General features: G+C 42.6%; 1 protein-coding gene across 6 annotated transcripts in view; it reads left to right on the top strand.

Moving 5' to 3' along the window:
- Positions 1-27,895, top strand: part of PPP1R13B (protein phosphatase 1 regulatory subunit 13B) — a 90,274-nt gene that overhangs the window by 36,376 nt on the left and 26,003 nt on the right. For 3 of the 6 annotated variants that reach the window (XM_032406015.1, XM_032406017.1, XM_032406014.1), the window contains exons 2-4: positions 210-357; positions 9,623-9,742; positions 13,541-13,617. In XM_032406015.1, coding sequence (XP_032261906.1) covers positions 210-357; positions 9,623-9,742; positions 13,541-13,617 — 345 coding nt within the window. Of the gene's footprint in view, positions 1-133; positions 358-9,146; positions 9,231-9,622; positions 9,743-13,540; positions 13,618-27,895 lie in introns of those variants that run through there. The other 3 variants (XM_032406019.1, XM_032406020.1, XM_032406016.1) reach the window with 3 other exon arrangements.

The raw sequence follows: 27,895 nt of genomic DNA, 5'->3' as shown, positions 1-27,895 counted from the left end.
ACCAAGATCAAGAGTCACGTGCTGTTCCAGTTGAGCCAACCAGGCGCCCCTCTACATGAATTTTAGAATCAGCCTGTTTCCAAAAACTAATCCTGTAGGCATTTTGGTGTGGGTAGGGGAGTGGGAGGTGGAGGGGATTGCTTTAAATTTACAGATTAATCCCTTATGATGATGACTCTAAGTTGTAGCTTTAATCTTTTCTCTTACAGATGATATTAACCGTGTTCTTGAGCAACAACGAACAGATTCTAACAGAAGTTCCTATAACACCAGAAACAACATGTCGAGATGTTGTAGAATTTTGCAAGGAACCTGGAGAAGGCAGTTGCCATTTAGCTGAAGTGTGGAGGGGAAATGGTATGTATTAGGCTCTGTAGAGATGACTAAGTATATAAAATGTAATATTTATCAAATGCAAAATATTTCTTGTAGTTCTTAGTTATCTGTAGTAGTAATGAGGAATTGAGTAATTAAAATCACATTACATGGGGATAAGATTTTACAAATGCTTTCCGTAAAAGATACGTAATTTGACCCTTATTACTAGTGCCATCTGAAATAAGTAGGGAAAATAGATGGAGCTCTTCTGTGAGATCTTTCTTGATCTCAGTACGAACCAAATGAGAGTTTTCTGTCCTCTGAGACTTTACAGTGTTTTGTTTGATATGAATTGAGTTGTTCATCAACTTTTCTTTTTCCCTCTGACACTTCAAGGCAGAAACGTTTTTTTTTTTTCCCTGTGTACAAAACCTGTTAAACAGTACGCCCTTGATCATATTTATTAAACTGTGAAGAGCAAATGCAGTTGACCCTTGAATAACACAGGTTTGAACTGATCAGGTCCACTTGTATGGGGATTTTTTTTCAGTAAATATATTGGAAAAGTTTTGGAGATTTGCAGCAATTTGAAAAAACTGAGATAAACCACATAGCCTAGAAATACCAAAAAAATGAAGAAAAAGTTAGCTATTACTGTAAGAACACAGTATGTAATACATATAACATACAAAATATGTGTGAATTGGCTATTTATTTTATCAGTAAGGCTACTGTCCAACAGTAGGCTATAAGTATTTAAGTTCTGGGGGAGTTAAAAGTTATATGTGAATTTTTGCCTGCACACGGGGTCAGTGTCCCTAACCTCTGTGTTGTTCAAGGGCTAACTCTCTTGGCTCTTACAGTGAAGCTGGGCAGAGAAGATCAGCGTAAGTAATATGATTACTGAATACAGAAAATTCTGCAAAATAATTTGGACTCTAAAGGAGAGGTTGAATGTAGATAGGCTATACTCAACAAGGGAAGCGATGTGAAGGAAGGACAAGAGAAGAACACAGACACAGTGTGCTTCTAAGATAGCTAAGGGACTGGTATTAAGAGAAGGTAGGCAGCAGGGGCGCCTGGGTGGTTCAGTCGTTAAGCGTCTACCTTCGGCTAGGGTCATGATTCCAGGTCCTGGGATCGAGCCCCACATCGGGCTCCCTGCTCAGCGGGAAGCCTGCTTCTCCCTCTCTCACTCCCCCTGCTTGTATTCCCTCTCTCACTGTATCTCTCTGTCAAATAAATAAATAAAAATCTTTTTTTTTTTTTTTGTAAAGATTTTTTATTTATTTATTTGAGAGAGAGAGAATGAGAGAGAGCAAGCACATGAGAGGGGGGAGGGTCAGAGGGAGAAGCAGACTCCCCGCCGAGCAGGGAGCCCGATGCGGGACTCGATCCAGGGACTCCAGGATCATGACCTGAGCCGAAGGCAGCCGCTCAACCAACTGAGCCACCCAGGCGCCCTAAAAATCTTTAAAAAAAAAAAAAAAGAGAGAAGGTAGGCAGCAGGGAAGAGACTAGAAGAACTAGCTTGCACAAACGCCTTCAGTACCAGCCAAGGATTTATGTGGTAGGAAAACAGAGGGAGTAGGTATGGGCAGGTCTGTGTTGGAAAGGAAGAGAATGATCAGCTGGAACATGCTGAATCTGAGGTGATAATGAGAGCATCCAAATTCAAGTGTTGAAAGGGGACTTAGGGATAATCACTGAAGGCTTACTTACACTTTTTTAAATAGCTTTATTGAGATAAAATTCACATACAATATGTTCACCCATTTAAAGTGTGCAATTCAGTCATTTCAGTGCACTCAGGGTTGTGCAGCCATCACCCCAATCAAAGAACATTTTCATCACCACAAACAAGAAACTTCATACCCCTTAGCAATCATTCCCTATTCCTCTCCAACCCCCTCCATCCTGAGGAGCCACTAATCTCTTGTCTCTGTAGATTTTCCCGTTCTGGATAGTTCACATAAATGGAATCATACAGTATGGAGTCCCCTTTGGCTGGCTTTCATTGAGCATGATGTTTTGCAAGGTTCATCCATGTTGTTTTGGTATCAGTACTTCATTCCTTTTTGTTGCTGAATAATATTCTACTAGATGGATTTGTGTTTATCCATTGCAGTTGATGGGCATTTGGGTTGCTTCCACTTTCTAGCTATTATGAGTAGTGCTGCTGTGAACATTCGTGTACAAGTGTTTGGGTGGATGTTTGTTTTCACTTCTCTTAGGTGTGTGTTTATGAGTAGGATTGCAGAGTGGTAAGGCAATTGTTTAACTTGTTGAGGAATTGCCAGCTTATTTTCCAAAGCAACCATTTTATCGTCTCAGCAGCAGTAAGTGAGGGTTCCAGTTTCTCCACATTCTTGCCAACACTTGATATTATGTACATGATTCTAGCCATCCTAGTGGGTGTGAGCAGTATCTCATTGTGGTTTTGATTTACATTTCCATAGTGACTAATGATGTTGAGTATCTTTTCATGTGCTCATTGGCCATTTGCATATCTTCTTTAGAGAAATGTCTATTTAGATCCTTTGCCCATTTTTTAATTGAGTTTGTCTTTTTATTATTGAGTTATAAGAGTTTTTGTTTTTAATTGAGGTATAATTGACATATAACATATTGGTTTCACATACCTAATGGTATTTGTATATATTGTGAAATTATCACTTCAATAAGTCTAATTAACATCTATCACCACACAGTTACAAAAAAATTTTTTTCTTGTGACAAGAGCTTTCAAGATCTATTCTTTTAGCAACTTTTTTTTTTAAGATTTTTAAATTTATTTGACAGATAGCAAGAGCAGGGACACAAGCAGGGGGAGTGGGAGAGGGAGAAGCAGGCTTCCCACCAAGCAGGGAGCCTGATGTGGGGCTCGATCCCAGGACTCTGGGATCGTGATCTGAGCCAAAGGCAGACGCTTAACGATTGAGCCACCCAGATGCCCCTTTTAACAATTTTCAAATATGCATTACAGTATTATTAACTAAAGTCACCATTGCTGTACATTACATCCCCAGTAAGAGTTCTTTATATATTCTAGATACAAGTTCCTTGTTGGGTATATGATGTTTAAATATTTTCTTCCAGGGGCGCCTGGGTGGCTCAGTCGTTAAGCGTCTGCCTTCGGCTCAGGTCACGATCCCAGGGTCCTGGGATCGAGCCCCGCATCAGGCTCCCTGCTCGGCGGGAAGCCTGCTTCTCCCTCTCCCACTCCTCCTGCTTGTCTTCCCTCTCTCACTGTGTCTCTCTCTGTCAAATAAATAAAATCTTTAAAAAAAAAAAAAAATATTTTCTTCCAAAGTCTTGTGCTTTTAATGTTATCCTTAGAATTCAGAGCAAAGATTTCAGGGCACATTCAGAGGAATTTGACTTTGATAAATGTTGGACTATTACTAAACCAGAAGTAAGAGGGTAGATCCTCAGTTACCAGTCTGATAACAGTGACAGGAAGCGGGGGTTGGGATGCGGGGACAGTTAAATAATGACAGTTTGTTGGGGGACTGCTGTTAGAGCCTGATCATTGTGTTATTGTTGCTTCTTCCCCAGTCTCTTAGCAGTCTTGTTCTTTGTTACTTGTTATCACTTCTAAGTCTTGACCTCCCTCTCCCTCTCTTTTGCCTTATCTGGGAGGGAATAAACTTTTACTGTTAAGTATCATTGCCCCAGATAGTCACCTGGCCATTGAGAATGCTAATCTCCCTTACAGGAGTCTTTCGGTTGGTGCTCTCCTTGTTTCCAGGCCCACCTGAAATCATACCCCGTTGTTTTACCTCATCAGGAATGAGGACTAACACCTCACAGCAGAGTGTCACAGCATACTGTAGTTGCTTTGGCTTTTGTATATGCTGTTCTCATTGTCTAGGACAATCCCCCTGCTTGGCTAACTTCTGTTCATTCTTTGCCTCTCATCCCTTCTCTGAGTCTCAGAGGGTGTTACATGACGCTCCCCTGTGCTGCAATGCTGTCATAGTATTTATCAGAACGTAATACAGCAGTTTTCATATCTCTCATTGGACTACAATTCCTGAAGGCAAGGCAGGAACATGTCTGTTCACTATCATATTCCCTCAGTAAACACTTAAATCATTGAGTAAAATAGACAGCAAAGCTGGGTCTTGAAGAGATACTTTCTGGTGGGTAAGATTCAGAGGAAGGGGGAAAGCACTTAGAACAGCCATTCTCTATCTTTTTACCCTAGAGAAACCCTTACAGAAATTTTCAGGTTTCAGAGAATCCTTGCATAAAAATTACTGCATCTACAACTCGTGGTATATTAGTGTGATCAGTATGTCATAAATACAATACTCCACTATAATTGTCAGTGCTTTGGAGAAGAGACTCGTTCTCTGCGGCTCTGTGTGTTAGTTTGCTAGCGCTGCCATAACACAGTACTACAGCCTCGGTGGCTTAAACACCAGACATTCATTCTCACGTCTGAGGTCAAAATGTTGACAGGCTTAGTTTTTCCTGAGGCCTCTCTCCTTGGCTTACAGATGCCACCTTCTCTGTGTGTCTTCCCTCTGGGCATGTCTGTGTCCTCATCTCTTCTAGTCTCTTCTTCATATGAGGACACATTGGATTCGAGCCCACCCTGGTGACCTCATTTTTACTTATTGCCTCCTTAAAGATCCAGTTTCAAAAAGGTTGCATTCTGAGGTTCTGGGGGTTAGGAGTTCAACATATGAATTAGTGGGGGGATGCAGCTCAGCCCATCACAGCCTGTCACTCTGGCCAGTTTGCCTTACTTGTGCTTCCCTCCCTACACAGGACCAGCTCTCTTGTGAACCAGGTGTGGAGGTAGAATCTTCAGCTTTTCCTTTGTCAAGTTTCCTACTTGCTTTTATTTTTGCCTTATCCAAGAATACCTGAAAGTCTTATCGAAGATTCCCATTACTAGAGATGCTGTTAGCTTCTCTGCTCACACGAGCATGATGTTTTAGGTAGCCTTTATTATTTAAAACAAGGGCAGTGAAGCTTAGCTTACTTTTCTTGAAATTAGTCTTTTCTTTGAAATTTTTAATTCATAAAGGAAAGCAATAAATTTGTTAAATAACTGACTTAGGACAAAATTGGATTTAATCGTTATGAAGTTATGCTCAGGGGCACCTGGCTGGCTCAGTCAGTTGAGTGTCAGACTCTTGGTTTCGGCTCAGGTCATGATCTCAGGGTCCTGGGATCGAGCCCTACGTCAGGCTCTGTGCTAAGCAGGGAGTCTGCTGGAAATTCTCTCTCTGCCTCTCCCTCTGTTCCTCCCCCTTCTCACGCTCTCTCTCTCTAGAAGAAATAAATACAATCTTAAAAAATCTTTTTTATAGGCCTGTATACATAAAAAGTGTTACTTCTAAAACTAATTTACTTCTTTAAAGTTCACTTTGTGCTTGGGTTTTTTGTGCAAATAATTGTGTGCTGAACTTGAGCTAAGCAAACACATACTTCATTTTCCATGGAGATGAGACCATTTCTGTCTTTGCCCTGACGTTTGAGGAGCAAGACAGAGCTTGCCCGCACGTGCAGGAAGGTGCAACTTTAGCAGCACAGTGTTCATTACATTTCTGGGAATGGCAGGACCCTTTTCTTTATAGAAATCTAGAACTTGTCTGGGGCAGAGCAATACATCACACCGTGAATGTATGATTAGACTATAGCCCATAAAATTCTTTCTTTGCCTCAAAGTCCACTTCTCAAAGGGTGGATTTAGAGAAAGCCCACTTCTCAGAGCACATTTAAAGAAAGGTTTCCCATGCAGCTGTATGCTCGTGTTGAAGGTGGACACCGCTGCTCACTGTTGTCCCCCCACTCTCCCAAGTCACTGCCTGTGAGCCCCCAGTCTTGCTGATATCCTTCCTCACTTCCAAGCACAAGCAGCAGTGGGAACATTTCAGGATTTCCTTTTTTCCCCTTTAACTTGAGATAAAATTCACATATCATAAAAATCACTATTTGTAAGTGTACAGTTTGGTGGTATTTAGGACATTCACGGTGTTGTGTAGCCATCACCAAACTCTTTTCCTCTCCATTCCTTCCTCCTCTCGCCACTGGCAGCCACTGTATGAGTGTCTGGCCCTGTGTATTTGACTACTGTAGGGACCGCCTATGAATGGAATCATACAGTATGTGGCTTTTTGGTCTGGCTTCTTTTACTTAGCATGATATTTTCAGGGTTCATCCATGTTGTAGTATGTCTCAGTACTTAATTCCTTTTTTTGGCTTAATAATATCTGTAGTGTGATAGACCACATTTTATTTATCCATCAGCAGGTGATGGACCTTTGGGTTGTTTCTACTTTTTGGTTGTGATAATGCTGCTGTGAACATTCACATGCAAATGCTTATGTGGGCATGTTTTCACTTCTCTTGAGTGTAGGCCTAGGTTTAGAATTTTTCTTATCTCACACCTTGTCTTCAAAAATTGCAACTTTGGGCTTCCAGGAATGTTTGTAAAACACAAACACTAATAAAATATAAAACAGAAAGGCATAATTAATAATTAAGCAAGAAATTACAAAAAAATACGAAAATTTCACAATACAATTTACTTTTCACCTACACAAACCACATTTGTTAATGTTGGTAACAGCAAAGAGTGGAGGTAGGGGGGTAGTTCCTGAGGTATTAAACTCTTGAGAATGAGGAATTCCCTCCAGTTTCCTATTACAGAGCTAGAGGTTATATTAGGTCCTGTGAATCAGTCGTCAGCATGTGAAGTGTTGGGGGAGGTGTTTCTGGAGAAAGAGGCTGATGCCATCAGCCTGCAGTCCTCCCCTCCATGCATGACAGCACTCACCATTTGCCAACTGCCTGTTTGAGAATCGGGTAGTAGTTGGGGTGGGCGCTACCTGGCAGACGCTACCTCAGCTCAGTGGTCGAGCCCGGCTTCACGGTGATCTGTCATGGTGACGGCACACACACCCTGGTGTGCTGAGAGGAGAAGGTACCCCACCCCTGTGGAGTTCTCCCCAAAACCCATCACCTCAGTCTAACCACGGGAAAAACATCAGACAAGTCAAAATTACGGGCATTCTACAAAATACCTGACCAGAACGCCTCAAAACTGTCAAGGGCATTAAAAAAGGGGGAGGCGGGGAGGACTGAACTGTTACAGAGCAGCGAGACCCAGGGTTTAAGACAAGTAAATGCAATGTTGTTTTCTGGTTCAGTTCCTGGAACAGAAAGAGGACATTAGGGGAGAAACTGGTGGAGTGCTTTTAGATAAAGCCTGGAATTTAACACTAATGCACCAGCATCGATTACTTAGTTTTGACAGAGATTCCATAGTTAAGATGTTAGCATTAAGGGAAACTGGATGAACTCTGTACTGTCTTGGCTACTTTTCTAGAGGTCTGCAATCATTCTAAAATGAAAGTTATTTTTATATATTATGTAAATAAAAAAAATTTTAAGGTATAAAGGAATAGATTAAGATTTATCAGACCTCTATGGTGACTTTTAAAAAAAGAAAATCAGGGCGCCTGGGTGGCTCAGATGGTTAAGCGTCTGCCTTCGGCTCAGGTCATGATCTCAGGGTCCTGGGATCGAGTCCCGCATCGGGTTCCCTGCTCAGTGCAGAGCCTGCTTCTCCCTCTCCCTCTGCCACTCCCTCTGCTTGTGCTCTTCTGTCTATCTCTCTGTCAAATAAATAAATAAAATCTTTAAAAAAAAAAAAAAAAAAAAAAGAACATCATTGGGGGCGCCTGGGTGGCTTGGTTGGTTAAGCGGCTGCCTTCGGCTCGGGTCATGATCCCAGGGTCCTGGGATCAAGCCCTGCGTCGGGCTCCTTCCTCAGCGGGGAGCCTGCTTCTCCCTCTCACTCTGCCTGCTGCTCTGCCTACTTGTCTTCTCTCTCTTTGTCAAATAAATAAATAAAATCTTTAAAAAAAAAAAGGAAAAAAAAATCAATGAACACAAGGTGCCTGAACAAAATAGAGAGAGCCATGTTCATGGACTAGAAGACTCAGTTTACAAAGATTTTGGATCTCCCCAAATTTTATTTATAAATAAATTAATATGATTACAGCCAAAAGCCTACGTTTAAAAAAAGAACTTGACAAGCAGCTCCTTTAAAAGATACATGGGAGCAAAGGGCCGAGCAGTGCCAAGACAGTTTTAAAGATAAGCCACGTGAGGGGACCTCACCTAGCAGACAGCAGTGATAAAGTGGTAGCCTTGAAGACTGGCATCGCACCAAGGGAGAGCGATAGCCCACAGAATAGAAGAGACTGGGGTCACTAGGGCCTGAGCCAGGTCAGAGGAGACCGTCATTGGTCTCCAGTAAGTAAGTGATGCTGGGACAATTGACAATTCAAGTAGGAAGAACACAATCAGATCAGTTCCATAAAGATAATGAAAAGCAATACTTTATAATTTGTAGGAAAAAAATATAGGTATCCCTTTGACCTTGGAGTAGAGAGGATTTATTGTACAAAAAAATTCAAAATCAGAAAAGATTGATAACTGCTTACATTTAAAATTTTTAAACTTCTGTATAACAAAAGGCACCAACAAAATTAAAAGACAAACCTATTTTCAATATAACCAACCCAGGGTTAGTATCCAAAATATAAATTGTTCTTCAAATACCTAAGAAAAAGGCAAACAACCTAGGTTTTTGGTTTGTTTTGATTTCTGTACACATGATGTGGTTCTAAGCAGACTGGAATGAAACCTGTGAAATGGTACCTTGTAAGTTTAACAGCTGTGTTAGTGCTCTTCTCAAGTGACTGGTGTTGATACTCTGTGAGTCGGGGTTTTTAGCTTTGTTTTAATATTTGAAATGCATTAGGATATTTGATTCTGTAGACTTTCATTTTTATTATCAGCTGGAGAGTTCCTGGTCTCCGCAGGTGCTGGCCGACACCCACAGCACCGGTTCCTGAGTTGCCAGGAGGTGCCCTGTCCGTCCTGTGTGTGTCTCACTGCCACAAGCAACATTGTCACGAATGAATGGCGAAGCTGGACCAGTGTGTTAATGTGTTTCTTTGAAGAGTGGAAGGCACAGTGCCTCCTGATAAATATCCTAGAGGGCATATTTCAATGTTCCCAGTTAATGTTGCAAAATCGCTTTTACGTACACTTCTTGTGCTTACGTGTTACCTAAATTATTTCCCGGGAACTCATACTCCTGCTTTCACCTCATTGAAGTTAAAATTTAGTGCTTATAATATCCTTGAGTTCTAATATATGTGTGTGTATGTGTGTGTGTGTGTGTGTGTGTTACACACTTATTTAAATCTATGTTTTTTACTTTTGGTTGGAGTCATTTTGTTTCTGGAATAAGATGTGGTTTTTTTCCTAGAGCGTCCTATACCCTTTGATCACATGATGTATGAACATCTTCAGAAGTGGGGGCCACGCAGGGAAGAAGTGAAATTTTTCCTTCGACATGAAGATTCCCCAACCGAGAGCAGTGAGCAAGGTAGATAAGTGCTTTCCCCATTTGTTAATTCCTGCCATAAAAGTTAATTTAAGTGAAATAGGAATAAATGTTAAAATGAATTACATCTTTGTTTTCCCTTCACTCAAGTGGTGAGAGGGAGAGGTGGTGTCTCGCATTTCTGTGACCTCTGTTACGGCAGTCCACAACTTCTCCACGCTGTGTGGGCACTCCGGCCTTGCTTCATTCCCTGGGCCCCAGGCCATTCAGGTGATAGACATGTGAGGAGGCCTGCTGTTTAAAGACATTGTTTTTGATAAATACTGGATGGATCAACTATTGAGATTTTAAGAATAAATAAAACCATGAAAGGATTAGAAAAATTCTGAGAAGTATTTTTTAAAAAAAATTTTTAGAGTGAACAAGACCTTTCTAAGTATAACACTAAGCTATAAAAGACTGGTAAACCAAATTATTGAGAAAAGAAGAACACCCCCCCAAAAAAAACTGTCTGTGTGGCAATAACCACCCTAAGCAAAGTCAAAAGACAAATTATAAACTGGGAAACAGCATTTATAGCTCATATTGCAAGGGCTAACTACCTTTATATATAAGAGTTTCTAAAAATTGATAAGGAAAATCAGTTTTTTTTTTTTAAAAAGGCTAGATGTACACACAGGTCACAGAAAAGCAGATATACTTGGCCTTAGGTTATGTGAAAGGATGTTCAGCCTTACTCCTAAATAAAAGAAATGCAGGGAGAACAATGGATCTGTTTCACCTGTGATGCTGGCAAAGACGAGAACATTTACTAATGCGGTATTGGCAAGGAGGTCGAGAAACAGGCCTCTTCCGTGATGCTGTGGGAGTGCCAGTTGGCAGCTCCTTCCGAGAGGCGCTTTAGCAATATCTACTAAACCTACAAAAGCACCAGACCTTTCACCTAGCAGTCTCACTTCGGAGAACTTCCCCTAAGGCTGTGCGTGCACACACACAAGAGCGCGTACGTAACATCGCTCGTAAGGCATTGTTGCTCGTGGAGCGTTGGCCGGTAGGAGCAGCCTGTGCCCGCCGTGGGCATCGTGGGCATAGGTTAAAGAGATGGCGTGACCTCCGTACAGTAGGCCGCTCCACAGCCAGAAGTAAGGAAGCAGCTCTGTGCCCTGACCCACACCATCTCCTAGACAGGTGAGTAAATAAGCACAGCGCCAAACCACATGCCCAGTGTGCCGCCTTCTGCGTGACAGACAAAGCCTAATTCTGTGCATCTGCATCGGCTTGTCCATGTGAAAAGTGTCTTTGGAAGCGTTGTAAGAAACGTCACATCGCTAGCCTCGGGGGAAGGCTGCAGGACGGGGGAGGGAGGGCAAATTGTTAATTATATACCTGTTTGTTCCTTTTGAATTTTGAACCATGGGAGTATGCTACCTATTTTTGAATCAGAATTTAAACAAAATAAGAATCATTTTTTAGAAGTCTGTATATATACTATGCAGTTAAGAGACCCTTAACTTGTTATTTAACAGTGATTGTGGATTACTTCTGGTATTTAAAAAAATAAATAAGGGACATTCTTTTGTAAAAAGGTTCCTTTATTGCAAATTATCCCCTTTTATTTATATTTTATCAGAAAGGACATTCTGCCCATAGGATGAGCTACTGGCTACTTAAAATCATCTTTCCCTAGCTGTAAATATTGTTCCAGTGCTGTTTTTTTACAGTGTATCATTACTTCTGGGTCTTACTCCATCTGCTGCTGGTCATCTGGAGTCAGGAGGCCAGGGCTCCGGGTCTAGCTCTTCATCCACCATTACTTTAGACAAGGGCCCAACCTCTCAGGACAAAAGCCTCCTGAGAAGGAGGGCTAGACGAGCTGACACCTGAGTGCTATTCTAGTGCCAAGAATTTATTTTAGCTCTCTGCCTGAGCTCTCCAAATACTTATACCCCTCCTGTACCTGGATATACTTTTTTTTTTAAAAAAGATTTATTTATTTGACAGAGCACAAGCAGGGGGAGTGCAGGCAGAGGGAGAAGCAGGCCCCCGCTGAGCAAGGAGCCTGATGCGGGGCTCGATCCCAGGACCCTGGGATCATGACCTGAGCCAAAGCCAGATGCTTAATTGACTGAGCCACTCAGGCGCCCCAGTACCTAGCTATACTTAAAAGTTCTATATTTTACTTTTACTGATGTAATATTTGTACATAACTGTTAATGTCCTGGTGGTGGGCTGGGGGGAAGGTCTTATTTTATTCTCACTTTATAAAGTTTAGAAGTGTTAGGGATACTTAAGAGAACTGTTCAGAGTCGTAAGAAAGGTGACAGTGCTGACCTTGCAGTCACCCTGCATCGTCACCCCACAGTGCTGCTCAGCCTGGTGGTGCCGACACAGGAAGTACACAGGTAAGTGGGAGGAGGGATGTTGAGCTTTGTGGTGGCAAGAGGACCACTGTCATCACAGAGCAGAGTATTTAGAAATGGCAGACTGGGGACCTTGAGGGATGAGCAGGATATGGAGGGGAGCATGCAGGGTACCAGGTTGAGGGAAGCTCCCAGGAAGGTGTGGTGACGGGGATTCCCAGACTGGCAGGGACCATCAGTCAGGACTGGAAGAACCAAATTCGTCACAGCTTGCATCGCTTTATAGAACCTTCCAGCAAAGTCCCTGCCTCCCTACTTGACCCTCCTCAGCTTGGCTTAGATGGCATTTGTAATAGGACCCTACCCATCTCTTCAACCTCCCTGTCCCTTTATCCCTTTCAGCCACATCCCTTCTTGCATCTTCATATTCTGTGGGCCCTGACTCACAAGTAACCCCCCATAATGCTCTGCCCTCTGCCGTGTTTCCTCTGCTTCTGCTCATGCACTGCACCTGTCTCTCAGAGCCCAAGCAGTAAGATGGTGGGTGCTTTGGGGACGCCTGGGTGGCTCAATCAGTTGGGCATCTGGCTCTTGTTTTCTGCTCAGATCGTGATCTCATGGGTCATGGGATCGAGCCCTGTGTCAGGCTCTGCTCTCAGCAGAGAGTCTGCTTAAAAGATTCTCTCCCTCTGCCTCTTTCTTCAAATGTTTCAAAATAATAGGAAAGAGAAGAAAAAACGTTTTCCTGTGTGTGTGTGTTTTTTTTTTTAACATGAAGTTCATGTGCCTTTGAGGTCATGGATTTAGGTACTAAAGCAGGCTCTAGGGTTCGATAATTCTCAAATGACATTAAGTAACAGCTGTAGAGGTAAGTGGGCTGGGGCGGGCACTGGACACATCTATGACTTCAGAGTCACCAGGTGCACAAGTGTGCAGCACATTCCATTTTGTTTACAAAATATGACAGGACATATAATTTCTACAGTTTAAGTTTGAAGCCTTTTTTGGGAAATACTCTTAATTTTTATGGAACAAAGGAGAATTCTTAAGACAGCCTGATTTGTGTTGATGCCCCATGTCAGTTGCAACCCTGCCAATGAAGACCAGCTCTGTGCACCAGTGTTTTTATTGCTGGATTTTAAGGTTTTTTTAGTCCCTGCTATAATATAAAAGTCTTTTTAAAATATTTAATAAAAATTAGTTGTGGTAAAACACATGTGACATAGAACTTGCCATCTTGACCATTTGAAGTGTTAGAAATCTTTCAATATAAGTCAATTTCAAGATTCTGAAATAGAAGAAAAAATTTCATTTAAACAACTTTATAAAAATTAATTATAAAGCATTTTTTCAACTGTATCAAGTGTTGTTCAGCCTGGTGTATTGTACTTGTGTTAGCATAAATAAATAAGTGGAGAGATGGGAGAGTGTCCTCTTACTAGTATGTCTTTTAGTAAGTCTGGCCCTCTTATTTCACTAGGTGGCCGTCAGACCCAAGAGCAGAGAACTCAGAGGAATGTGATAAATGTACCTGCAGAGAAACGCACAGAAAATGGCGTAAGTAATAGTGAATCAAGTTGAAATTTTGGAATTGCTTTTTATAGGTACTAATGAGTTTGGGTTATAGTTTATTTTTAAAGACTTATCTTGAGGGTAGAAATTGGCATTTCTGTTGAATATTTCACAAGTTTTCGTGAAGTTCCGCAGGGCCACTGAGTGGTTTTCGCAGTCTTCGGTCTGGCCCGCACACAGGCTGGTCTCGGGCACAGCCCCGCCCTCCAGGCCCTCCACAGGCTGTGGCCACAGCACGTCCTGGTGCCTCAGCTGCTCACCTCAGTGCATGTGACAGTGGCCTGTCCCCCAGAAGCAGGTGGTCTCAGTCTCTAGACTAAGATGAGCAGGCAGGCTCACCTTGTATCTTCTGTGTCCTTCTCTCAGGTTTTGAAAGACAAAATGGTTGGTGGGTTGAAGTCTTCATAGTTGCCTCCAGAAGAGAGAACTTGCTTGATCAGGTGGTGTAGCCTTGGAGAGCAGGCCTGATGTGGAGGGGAGGGGAAGGGAGGAAGTGGGAGGAAGTGTGTCTCAGCACAGGAGCTCTTTTTAAGAAATGGTGTGTGTGTGTGTAAAAAGAATGAGCAGAAATGAAGGAATGAATGAGGATGAGCGAATGGGAGATTTTCAACATGGTCTTTTCTGGAAATTTTAGTAATAACTTTTCCAAATCATTTTTAGGCTAGAGAATTCATTTCTTTTTCTGGCTCTGCCGCTAACCAGGTGTGTGACATTGGGCAGGTGACTTCCTAGCACAGTGCTTGGCACAGCTCGAGGCTGGTAAGGAACGCTGGAGTGTGCAGGGCCCACAGTCACACACAGGCTTCAGAACTTCCTACCTAGCCAAACTTGAACAAGTGACTTTGCCTCTCTGCTTCCCAACTTAGTATTATTGAACTGTGATTTTAGTTCTTTTATTGGCTGCTGTTGTGACTTTAAATGATAACCATATATCGCTATTTCTTTGTACTATCGACTTTAAACCAGGTCTCTAGACCTCCCTCCTTATAAGAGGAAGGTATTAGCACCCTTCCCCGTTTTTCCACCTCCTCTTTCCCTCCTACTTCCAGTTCTTTCAGTTGTACTTTTATGTTGTCAAGGTTAATAATATCTGTACTGTTGTCTAATTAAGCCTCCTGAAAACCATTTAAGAGTGTTTATTATGTTAGACTTTGCAGATATTACTCACTGCATAGGCAAGTGGTATACTAGATTATATTTTCTTCTCTTTGGCTCCAATGTCATAGTCCTTGTGCCACTCAGAATTATTCGTGATGTCAAGATTATGAATTCTCCTGGGGCGCCTGGGTGGCTCAGTCAGTTGGGTGTTTGCCTTCAGCTCAGGGAGCCCCACATTGGGCTCCCTGCTCAGCGGGGAGCCTGCTTCTTCCCCTCCTCCCCATGCTCTCTCTCGCTATCTCTGTCTCTCTCAAATAAATAAACAAAATCTTTAAAAAAAAAGTGGGGGGGGGTGACGCCTGGGTGGCTCAGTTGGTTGAGCGTCTGCCTTCGGCTCAGGTCATGATCCCAGGGTCCTGGAATCAAGTCCCACGTCAGGTTCCTTGCTCCGCGGGGAGCCTGCTTCTCCTTCTGCCTGCTGCATCCCCTGCTTGTGCTCTCTCTCTCTGACAAAAAAAAAAATTTTAAAAAAAAAAAAAAAAAAAAAAAAAGATTATGAATTCTCCTTCCTTAGCCTCCAGTTTCTAAAGACCATTCCACAAATCCTCTTCACCCGCCGGCCTTCTGACATGCTTGTTCACTCCAAATCTAGAGCCTCTATGGGGTTCTGCCAGGCATACCTGCTTCATAAAGTCTTAAGAAATAAAGGCCCAGACCCCATTGGCAGGACTTTTGATTCAGTGAGTCTAGGCAGGCCTGGAAAACTCCCCATATGCCTGTGTTGCCCTGCCACGTTTGGGAACCTCCAGGTCACATGTACATACTGTCCTAAGCATTCAGAACTTACTTGTCCAACTGAATTTTTTTTTTTTAAAGATTTTATTTATTTATTTGACAGAGAGAGACACAGCAAGAGAGGAAACACAAGCAGGGGGAGTGGGAGAGGAAGAAGCAGGCTTCCTGCAGAGCAGGGAGCCCGATGCAGGGCTAGATCCCAGGACCCTGAGATCATGACCTGAGCCAAAGGCAGACGCTTAATGACTGAGCCACCCAGGCGCCCCCCAACTGAATTTTGAAGATCCTTTTGAGTTCTAAGATTGCCCATGACCTGAACTTCAGGGAAAGTGAAATAAATATATTGAGTGTTACAATATAGTGCTGTGTATTGAGGTGGGGGATGTGTGTATGATAACAGGGAAGGGGCCCAGGAGGAAAGGATGCCAGTCATAAAGTGAGTTCTTTTTTTAAAAAAGATTTTATTTATTTGATAGAGAGCGCATGAACAGGGGGAGGGGCAGAGAGAGAGAGGGAGAAGCAGACTGAGGGATCCCAATGCAGAGTTCAGTCCCCGGATCCTGAGCTCATGACCTGAGCCGAAGGCAGACGCCCAATCAACTGAGCCACCCAGGCACCCCCATAAAGTGAGTTCTGATGTTTAGATGTGAGGCATCTGTGATCTTTCCCTGATGAAATTATTTCTTAACGTGGAGATAATATTTACATCTCAAGATCAACAAAACTGAAACCTGAAACCAAAGTTAAAAATGTGTTTGTAACCTTTATATGAGTTTTTAATTAGAGTAGGGCAGAGAGCTGTCAGGAGGTATAACTTTGCACTGGAAGCATCACATCAAAGACACTGCTGTATTTTATGGTGCATACACCTGCCTGTTAAGCCCAATAATACATTACGTTTGTAAATTTCTTGTTTACAAAGCACTTTTATGTGCATTTTTAAAGTTCATAAGATACTAAAAACATCTTTCTCCAAAACTGTTTTTGTATATACCCTAGATATAGAATAATGGCACACTGAACCTGCTTTGTGGGCTGCAGCAACAAGGACTGGATCAAGCCGCAGCTGAGGGAGGAGGGCGTGTGTGGGTTGGAAGAGGACAGGAAGCTGACTTGGTGTGATTCATGCCCATTAGCAGCTGCTGGGGCAAGAAGCTCAGGAAGTTCTGCTGTCCAAAAGTTGCAGGTCAACAAGTCAGGTTTTCTAAGAAATAAATGCCCAGACCACTGGCCGAACTTTTGATTCCGTGAGTCTGGGGCGGGCCTGCAAAACTCACTCCCCATATGCCTGTGTTGCCCTGCCACATCTGGGAACCTCCAGGTCACATACACACACTGTCATAAGCATTCAGAACTCATCCAGTAGAATTCTGGGGATCTGGTTGGACCATATGCTACCACAGCAAATGGATTTATTTTCTTAGTGTATACTTGTGGCAGGGGTCCCCAGGACCACCCCTAGTTTCAGTGATTTACCAGGAGGACTCAAAGGACTCAGTAGCTAGTTGTACTCACAGCTATGACTGCAATGACAGGATATAGAGCAAGCTCAGCAAAGGAAAAGGCGTGTGGGGTGAAGTCTGAGGACACCAGGCACCAACTTCCAAGAGGCCTTCCCCAGTGGAGTCACACAGGACGTGCTCAGTCTTCCACAACCAGCTGTGACGAAAGGTGTGACATGTTGTCGACCAGGAAGCTCAGTAGAGCCCCAAGTGCCCAGGGTCTCTTGAGAGCTGGCCATGTAGGCAGTCTCTGTGTAGCAAGTACGAAAACACCAGACTCCAGAAGGAAGCAGGTATTTAACACAAACCATGTTACTTGCACAAACATTTTAGGTTCAGCGAGCCTTTCTTATCACTTCTGGGAATGGTGGGAACCCTCCCAAAATCTGAGTTCCCAGAGGACAGTCCAGGGCCCCCCCTTCAAGCTGGTCCGTAAGGAGAGTGGTCTCAGGTCTGCGGTGTAAACGCTTCTGCATGGCAGCACCATTTTCCTTAGGTGTCCTGGAAGTGCTTTTCCTGTTTTCTTAGCCAACCACACTAAACTATGAGTCAGTTCCTGCTTTATTCCTGCACATTCAGTGAACTGCTGAGGCCAGTTGATCCTGCCCCCCTGCTTTCCTCTGAAAGCTTTATAGTTTTAGCTCTTACATTTGGGGCTATGATCCATTGTGAGTTGATTTTTGTTTGTGGTATGAAGTAAGGATCCAAATTCATTCTTTTGCCTGTTGATATCTAGTTATCCCTGCAGCATTTGGTGAAAAGACTATTCTTTCCCCCACTGAATTATCTTGGTACTTTTGTCAAAGCAATTGGCCATAACTGTGAGAGTTTTTTTCTGGAAGCATTTGTTATTAATATGGTGACTTGGTCCCCCTATTTAACATATGGTACCTGGACTCAACTGTGCCTAATATCTCCAGATCGGATAACATTTCAAGTGTCTAAAGAATAAACATGTAGAGTTCTGCTGCTTCTGGAGTCAGGAGGTGTTGCCAGTTGTCAAGACAGATATTCTGGGCTATACCTGGGCTTGTCTAGCCTTAGCTCCTCTAGCTTGAGGTCATCTCAGACCTCCTCGGGCACCTTTCCCATTCATTTTCTTTTCAGCTCCAAACATTTTTGTGCTCTCCTCTCCTACTAGTTCATTTCTGTGGTTTTCTATTATTTGATGTCAGAATCCCTTTTCTGTAATTTAGTGGTTTGGGGATTTAATGAAATTAGGATTAAATAATCCTCCACTATAAGAAAGAACGAGTTGTGGATTTCTTTCACTTTTCCCTGTTGGGATTTGTTGAATATACTGATTCTGAGGATCAACATCTATCAACATGACTGAAAAATTCTCTCAATTATCTGTACAGGTATTTCTTCTTCCACATTTTTTAAATTTTGTCTTCTGGAACGCTTATTAGACTTATGCTATATCTTCCATTTTATTCTCCTTGTCTCTTAATTTCTCTTTTATGTTTTTACTTTCTTTGTCTCTTTGTACTGTGTTTTGGATGGTTTCTTATGATACATCTTTCAGTTAATGGATTCTGTCGTTAGCTCTGTTTATTTGGCTGTTTGGTACATATAATATGCTTTAATATTATTTGTTATGAAAAGACAAGACACAGTCTGGGAGGAAATACTTGCAAATCCTATATCTGACAAAGGAATTTTATCCAGAATATATAAAGAAGTCTTAAAACTCAATAAGAAAATAAACAGCCGGGGCGCCTGGGTGGCTCAATCGTTAAGCGTCTGCCTTCAGCTCAGGTCATGATCTCAGGGTCCTGGGATCAAGCCCCGCATCGGGCTCCCTGCTCAGTGGGAAGCCTGCTTCTCCCTCTGCCCCTCCCCCTGCTTGTGTTCCCTCTCTCACTGTGTCTCTCTCTGTCAAATAAATAAATAAAAAATCTTTAAAAAAAAAAAAAAGAAAAGAAACAACCTGGTTTTAAAGAAGCAGGCAAAAGATTTGAATAGACGCTTCACTGAAGAAAATATATGTATGTCAAGTAAGCACATGGAAAGGTGTTAGGAAAATACAGGTTAAAACCACAGTGAGATACCACTGTATATCTATTAAAATGCCTAAAACTAAAGACTGATCCTAACAAGTGTTGGTGAGGATGTGGAGATCCCAGATTTCTCAAATACTACTATTGGGAATGTAACATGGTACAATCTAGTAAACAGTGTGACAGTTTCTTTAAAACTTGAATGTGAATCAGGGCGCCTGGGTGGCTCAGTCGGTTAAGCAGCCGGCTGTTGATTTCAGCTCAGGTCATGATCTCAGGGTCCTGGGATGGAGCCCCGCGTCGGGCTCCGTGCTGGCTGTGGAGCCTGCTTACGATTCGCTCTCTCCTCTCCCTCTGCCCATCCCCCCCGCTCATGCTTGCTCACTATCACTAAAATAAATAAGCAAATAAAGCTTTTTAAAAAACTTGAACATGAATCTATTATGCGATCCAGCAATTCTACTCCTAAGTATTTACCCAAGCAAAAGGAAAGCAGATGTTCATACAAACTTGTACATGGATGTTCATAGCAGTTTGATTTGTGGTAGCCAAAATCTGGAAACAGCCTTAATGTCTAGTAGCAGGTAAATGGATGAAAAGCATTACATATCCACATAATGAAATATTACTGAGCAGTGACAAGGCATGAACCACTGATACACGCTGCAACGTGGATGGATCCCAAAATCATTTATGCTGAAAGGAAGAAGCCAGACCACAGAGTACATACTGCTTGATTCTCTCTGTATAAAACTCTAGGAAGTGTAGGGGCGCCTGGGTGGCTCAGTCGGTTAAGTGTCCGACTTGATTTTGGCTCAGGTCATGATCTCAGGGTCGTGAGATTGAGCCCCGCATCAGGCATGGAGCCTGCTTAAGATTCTCTCTCTCCCTCTCCCTCTGCCCTTATCGCCCCCACCCCTTAAAAAAGAAAAAAAAATCTTCTAGGAAATGTAGACTTACTTCTAGTAGCAGAAGGTAGATCAGTGGTAGCCTGTGTACCTGGGAGCCAGGCCCAAGGAGGTGGGAGGGAGGGCCACAAAGGTACAAACCAACAGGATACAAGCCAGCTTCGGTGTTCCCTCATAACCCAGAACTTCTGCTACCCCTCTGTAACTTCCTTACTGTTGTGGTGGCCCAGTGACGCTTTCAAAAGTAGGTGTTTGTGTTTTATCTTGCCTCATAGGTGTTGTAATCAGGAGCATAGTTCCGTGTGTCTTGGGGGCCGTACTGTGGGAAACAGCAGTTCCCATGGTGTTTTGCTTTATAGCTCTTGTGTGGGATGTGGATGGTTTTCTCTTAGTGTTATTTGTGTTCATCGATAACCCTATTTTCCTCCTGATCTTTCCAGCCCTAATCGTTCCTAGCCACTTGCTTTTTTTTTTTTTTTTAAGAATTTATTTATTTGAGAGAGGGAATGAGACAGAGAGAGCATGAGAGGGGGGAGGATTAGAGGGATAAACAGACACCCCGCTGAGCAGGGAGCCTGATGCGGGACTCGATCCCAGGACTCCAGGATCATGACCTGAGCCGAAGGCAGTTGCTTAACCAACTGAGCCACCCAGGTGCCCCCCTAGCCACTTGCTTTGGGTATAAATATGGGTTGAACCAAACTGACTTTATATGGGTGGATTTTAATCATAAGAGTAATTCACGTTTATCAGATAAAATAGCATAATATAGTATTATTACAGGGGTTGGGGAGTATTTTAGATACTAATTGACTCCTATTAATTTGTTGTGAGGCTTAGTAATTGTCGGAATATGAAATGTCGCAGCTCCAGATAAAATGAAATGTTAGACTCAATTTTACTGAGTATTTTTTGTGATACAAATAAGTCTCCATGTTTATAAGTATCTTGATATCATTATCAGGTGTTCTATTTGCTAAGTAGGCCGGTAAAAATGCTCTCCAAACCTGAACATTTATAACCGTGGTGAGGTATGCAAAGAGAGAAGTGACTTAATGTTCTAGACTGTCACGTGGGCATAAATAGATTTTATCCTAATTATTTTGTCAGAGTTTCGTTTTAGGCATGTTTGTCATTTTTGGAGTGACATTGTACATGAGAATCCACTTATACTTTAAAAAATCAGTTACACCAAAAAAATAAAATAAAAAAAACATTAGTTATAGTTTTGTTTTTGTTTTTTTTAAGATTTTATTTACTTGAGAGAGAGAGAATGAGAGACAGAGAGCATGAGAGGGAGGAGGGTCAGAGGGAGAAGCAGACTCCTCGCCGAGCAGGGAGCCCGATGCGGGACTCGATCCCGGGACTCCAGGATCATGACCTGAGCCGAAGGCAGTCGCTTAACCAACTGAGCCACCCAGGCGCCCCGCATTAGTTATAGTTTTAAACAAATATCTTGTTAAATTACCAGATAGGATCCTGGCTGATTGGTCTAATTCTTTATTTTTTTTTACTTTTTTATTGTGAAATATACAGAAGAATGTGTAAAATATGCACAGGTTAAATAATTACCTAAAAACACTCATAACTACTACCTAGGCTTAAAATTTCTCTCAGTCTTTTTTTTTAAAAAAAAGATTTATTTATTTACTTACTTACTTGAGATAGAGCTAGCAAGAGGCAGAAGCAGAGAGAGAAGCAGACTTCCGGCTGAGCAGGGAGCCTGACACAGGGCTCGATCCCAGGACCCTGGGATCATGACCTGAGCTGAAGGCAGACGCTTAACGACTGAGCCACCCAGGCGCCCCTCTCTTTATTCTTTTTAAAGCAATTCTATCCAATTTATTTTGGTTTCAGACAGACCAAAGACCTAAAAGCAAGGTGTTTGGTGGTGTCTACTTGAAGTCTGGTTCAAATTCCACAGAGAAAGAAAGGGTGTTTTTAGAGATAGGTGTGTAAATAAATCACAATACAGTGTGAGAAGTGCAGGAAAAGTAGAACAAGACACCAGAATAATCGGATATGATTTGATTAACTTACTGAGATGGCTATCAGGAAAGATTTTCCAGAGCTGGAGATCAGAGGCATCTGCTAGGACACAGGGGAAGAACTTGAAGCGCTATGGGTGACAGAGAATGATAAACATGTTGGCAACAATGGAGCATAAAATGTGGGGACGAGGGGGGCACCTGGGTGGCTCAGTCGTTAAGCGTCTGCCTTCGGCTCAGGTCATGATCCCAGGATCCTGGGATCGAGCCCCACGTCGGGCTCCCTGCTCAGCGGGAAGCCTGCTTCTCCCTCTCCCACTCCCCCTGCTTGTGTTCCCTCTCTCGCTCTCTCTCTGTGTCAAATATATAAATAAAATCTTAAAAAAAAAAAAAAAATGTGGGGACGAGGAAGGTAGGGGTGACACTGGGTGGGGGGAAGAGAGCTGAAGTGTACTGGCCAGGGGAGGGGCCAGATCCTCACTGTGCTTAAGAGCCTGGACTTAATCTTGCAGGATATTAAGCAAGAAAAAGACAGGATGAGCTGTGTTTTGGAAAGAGCCCTCTGATGCTAGTGTGAGAATTCTATGTCTGGCATAGGGGGTGGGAATGAGACTGGAGACCAGGAGCCCTGTGAAGTCATTGCTTGCTGTACTTGACAGTAGACTCACAACTGGAATCCCAGAGACTGACTTACTTTCAAAGGAAATATTGGAAAAGAAGAATTTCAAGGTTATAGAGATATAAGCTCAAAAGGCATACATCTATAAACTACAATTTAGAAGAAATGAGGTTTTAATTCATTCCTTTAAAAAAAAAGATTTGAGACAGAGAGTATAAGCAGGGAGGAGGATCAGAGGGAGAGGGAGAAGCAGACTCCCCACTGAGCAGGGAGCCTGATGCGGGGATCGATCCCAGGACCCCGAGATCATGACCTGAGCCAAAGACAGATGCTTAACCAACTGAGCCACCCAGGTGCCCCTAATTCATTCCTTCTTATAATTCACGTGTATCTGCTTATATGAAATTATCATATTAAGTCAAAGACGGAGTTAGGCTTTCTTAGACTTCCTCGGGGTAATTTAAGCAGTGATTAGCAAGCCTCCTCCAGGAAGCCCTCCACTGTTGCTGGTCAGGTGACATTAGTCCATTTGGTCATTTCTCATAATCTTCCAAAACTAAAAAGAGTAGTCTAGAGTTCTCATTCTTCTCTTTGTTTTATTTCTTTATTATTATATGCTAGAATCAAGTTATCTTAGCTTTTATGTTTTTCAAGGGGGGAAATCAGTCCTTTCCTGTTAGGTTGAACTGTATGAAATTGTTGATGTTTGACCATTTTCGATGTATAAAAACAGCATTTTCATCTGATTCAAACTAATAATCAGTAGGTGGCATCTGGTAGAGCGTTTACCCTTGGAAACAATAAATGACTGGTAGTTGGAGCAATCAGACGTGCCTGTGCTGCAGCCTGCTGAGCGAACAATGGGAGGCCAGTACGTCCTGCGTGAGGGAGAGACCAGCCCGCTTGCCGTCAGGGGACCCGGGTTGAGATGCTGACACTGCTGCTGACTCACCACTGAGCTCGGGAGAGCCGCTCAGCCCGCTGCCGGGGCTCGGCTTTCTCATCTGTGAAACAGGCTGCAGAACTCCCCTCATAGGGGTTGTGTAAGCATCTCTTAAGATAACCATAAACTGAGGTTTACATAAATGACATGCATGTGCTCATTACATGTTGTTCAATCTCCAGAATTCAGAATTCATTAAATAAAATAAAGAGTTCTCTCCCGTTTCTGGAAGTGATGTCAGATCCTGAGTGTCAGAACAATTGTATGAGAGATTCTGTAGAGGATCAGGAAAAGCTTCAGGAAGCAGATGGCATTGCCACTAGATCTTAAAGGATAGGTAGAGTTCAGGAAGTGGGGGGAAGGGCTTTGTAGCCAGAAGGAATAATGTGAGCAAAAATATGAAGTTGGGAAGTGTCAGTTCTGGAATGGAGAGGAAAGCATGGATATGAGAGCGATAAAGAAGAGCCCTGAGCAACAGCTTATATTTTCAGCAACGTAGGCTCAAGTCAAAGGCAAGGCCGAGGTTCCTCGGGAGATGCTATAGCAATTAATGGAAGTAAGAAATTGAGGGAGGAAGCCAGGGTTGGAAGGAAAGGGAGGAGTTTGGTTTTAGACATGCTGGGGGTGAAGTGTTGGCATAGCATATAAATCAAAGTGTGAATCTGACCAGGGGAACGGTGGCTCTGGGGCTCCTTTGAGAGAGACCAGGGCTGGATGGCTAGACCCCTCAAAGGGTACTCTGCGTTCTCCATGTAAACTAGTACAGAAAGGAGCAAGGAGGATAGACCGTTGAACTATAGCACGCCATCTCATCACAACTTGAAAGCTTGGGGAATTTTCTTTGCCCAAGTAATAGTACAGTGACATTCTTGTCTATTATAACCAAGGATGAAGTTATTTAGTTGAGTATTAAAATCAGCATATCAGGATTAGAGCTGACATCTGAAGTGACTCATTAGCCAGTAGGTGTTTAATTGCTGACAAAATCCACTAGTTTTTTCTGTTAACTGACTACCAAGGAATATAGGTTAGTCATTGAGGATAAAAGCAGCATTTATAGTTAAAACCTCTATTGATTGCATTGTTAGCTAGCTCTCTTAAACATCTGCCCATAAGCATAAACATTCCCTCTCTTTGTACTGTGACAGTGCTGTTGGGAATAACAACCAAACTCCTGTAAGTAGCGAATGATAGAATGAGAGAAGTATAGAGTCTTCATGAGATTTTACAGTAAATGGATGTGGTGGTTTTAAAATATGTCTGCAAATTCTTTAAAATGCCTCTCTTCAAAAGGTGGAACCTAAGTCCCCTCTTCTTCTCACAGACATAGTGACTTGCTCCTAACAGAGTTTGGAGAAAGTGATACTGTGTAACTTCTGAGGCTAGTTCATTAAAGATAGCTTCCCTGTGGCACTCGGATTGTTTGCTTTGGGGGACATCAGCCACCATGTTGTGAGTACAGTCAAAACAAGTAGCTCTGTGAAGAGGTCCACTTGGTAGCCAGCCCCAGCTTGGTAGCCATGTGAGTATGCCATCTTGGAATCAGATCCTCCAACCCCAGTCAAGCCTTAAGCCCTAACATTTGACTCAATCTCAACCTTTTTTTTTTTTTTTAAAGGAGGTGGGAGGGGCAGAGGGAGAGGGAGAGAATCTTAAGCAGACTCTACATCCAGTGCAGAGGCTGACACAGGGCTCGATCTCACAACCCAGATATTATGACCTGAGCAGAAATCAAGAGTCAGATGCTGGGGCGCCTGGGTGGCTCAGTCGTTAAGCGTCTGCCTTCAGCTCAGGTCATGATCCCAGGGTTCTGGGATCGAGCCCCGCATCGGGGTCCCTGCTCTGCAGGAAGCCTGCTTCTCCCTCTCCCTCTCCCCCTGCTTGTGTTCCCTCTCTCGCTGTGTCTCTCTGTCAAATAAATAATAAAATCTTAAAAAAAAAAGTCAGATGCTTAACCAAATGAGCCACCCAGGTGTCCCAGCCTCATGAGAAATCTTAAGCCAGGATTGCCCAGCCAAGCTGCTCCTTAATCCTTTATCCACAGAAACTGTGAGCCATAATGAATATTTGTTGTGTTTTAAGCCCCTGAATTCAGATGTGAACTGTTGTCAGCAATAGAGAACTAACATGTATCCTTGGAATGAATAACATGGGCTGTTGATTCCCAAATCATTCTCACAAGTGTACAATGTATGAATTGAACAATGAAGACATCCTTACATAAATAGTAAACAGCACATAGATACATTTGAAAAATAAAATGTCATGTAGTGAGAATGTGTTGTACTTGCCAAAGGAGGAGAAGAAGGCTTCTCACCGTAGGAGTGGTTGGTGGAGGTGGGGTATGCAAAGGACTCCTTCTTTGGAATGGCTTTGAAATGTAAATTCTTCCTTTCCCACCATTTTCTTCACCGGTTTTTCAACTTTTGGGGAGATGGCACTCAAACTGAGCTTAAAATTATAGTACAGGAAAGCATCTTTAGGGTGACACAAGCTGAACAGGAGAGCACTTCAAAACAGGCAGAGTTAACCCACATGCACAGTGGACCCGAGGGTCAGAGGAGACAGCCCCTCTTTGTCACTTGGTATGTGCTCAAGCACACCACTGGGGCTCGTCCAAGCAAGGTGCGCAGTTCAGAGTCGCGCCACATCCTGTCCTCTGACGAGCCCCTGGGTTGAGTAAATTGGTGGCTGTTGGCCTGAAACTGTAATATCAAAATATCTCTTCTTATAGAGCTTTTAGTGTGGTTTTTTTGTTTTGTTTTGTTTTTGCATTTAGTGTGTTTTGAACGAAAATCATTATACCAGAAAAAAAAAGTCTGGAAAATGGCATAATTTTTCAGGAACTGCGGTAGTGAAGAGTCATTAACTGAACGGACACTGTGCAAGGTGATGAATCCTTTTGTTTTCATAGATAAAATTGCCATCTTTGATAAGTTCTTTGCACATGTTAGAAAAATACACTTGGCACATGTTGACAAACTGCATCAATAGTATATCAGAAGATACAACTATGTCTTCCCATCGTGAGTGGCTTAGGGCAGGAGAAGTGCACGTATTACATAATTGTCCATAATGTTTTGTTTTGAGAAACTATTATTTGGTTTTAATGCCTGAATTATTGTAACACCACTTTCAAAATTATATTTAGAATATTATCTGAAGAGACAAAAAATACCTTTGATTAAAGCCACGTAACCCATTGACTTGTGATCCAAAGATTTCAACCGTAATTATCAAGTGAGGCGTAGTCTTTCTGAACATCTTAAAAAATCTAGTTGTGATAGCCCTTTCTCAGGCATATGGTAGCTTCAGGAGTCGTGACTCATAACATAGTGCAAATGAGATATTAGCCTGGGGAATAAGCCCCCTTTTCCTTATCTAACTTTTGACAAATCTTATTTATAGGTAGCTTATCTATTGAAAATCTGATCACAGTATGTTTGGGGTTGATCACTTTTTTGGACATTTTTATGCTTTTTAAAATTATGGACATTTTTATGCTTTTAAAAATTACTCACCTAGGGGTGCCTGGGTGGCTTAGTCTGTTAAGCCTCTGCCTTTGGCCCAGGTCGTGATCCCAGGGTCCTGGGATCGAGCCCCACGTTGGGCTCCCTGCTCAGTGGGGAGTCTGCTTCTCCCTTTGCCCCTCCCCCTGCTTGTGCCCTTTCTCTCTCTCTCAAATAAATAAAATCTTTTAAAAATTTTAAATAAAATTTCTTATCTAAATACCATTTATGGAACCCTTTCTTTGCCAAGAGGTTAACATTTTGTTTAAAAAGAGGATAATTAAAATGTAAACATTGACAACACCAAGTGTTGACAAGGATGTAGAGAAGCTAGAACTTTCCTGTGTGGCTGTGGGGGTATAAAATGGCATGCTTCACCTTGGAAAATAGTTTGGCAGTTTCTGTAAGTCAAACACACAAGTACCACACAGCCCACCTGTTCTACTTTCTTGACATTGGTTACCCAGGAGAAGCCAGAACACTTGTCCACATAAATACCGGCACGTGAATACTCAAAACAGCTTTATTCATTCTAGTCCAAAAGTGGAAACAACCCACATGTCCATTAACAGATGAATGGACTAACAAAATGTGATCTATCCATACAGCAGGATACTACCCAGCAGTAAAAAGGAACAAATTTCTGATACGTGTAGCAACATGGATGATCTCAGAAGCATTGTGGGAGTGAAAGAAGCCAAACAGAGTTCTTGGGCAACAGATGAGGCTGTCAGCACACAGTGACAGGCCCCACATCTGTGCTTGTGGGGAGTGGGGTGAGGTTGGTGGTGTAAGGAGTGCTGGTGACAGGTGTCAAAAGTCATTCAGCAGTGTACCTTAAATGGGTGTGTTTTGTTGCCTATAAGCTATACCTCAGTAAAGTTGATTTAAAAAGTAA

Source organism: Phoca vitulina, unplaced genomic scaffold, assembly GCF_004348235.1.
Source record: "Phoca vitulina isolate PV1807 unplaced genomic scaffold, GSC_HSeal_1.0 scaffold7, whole genome shotgun sequence".
Classification (NCBI taxonomy): domain Eukaryota; kingdom Metazoa; phylum Chordata; class Mammalia; order Carnivora; family Phocidae; genus Phoca; species Phoca vitulina.
Note: the sequence above shows the minus strand (reverse complement) of the source record. Positions and strands in the feature narration are given on the sequence as shown.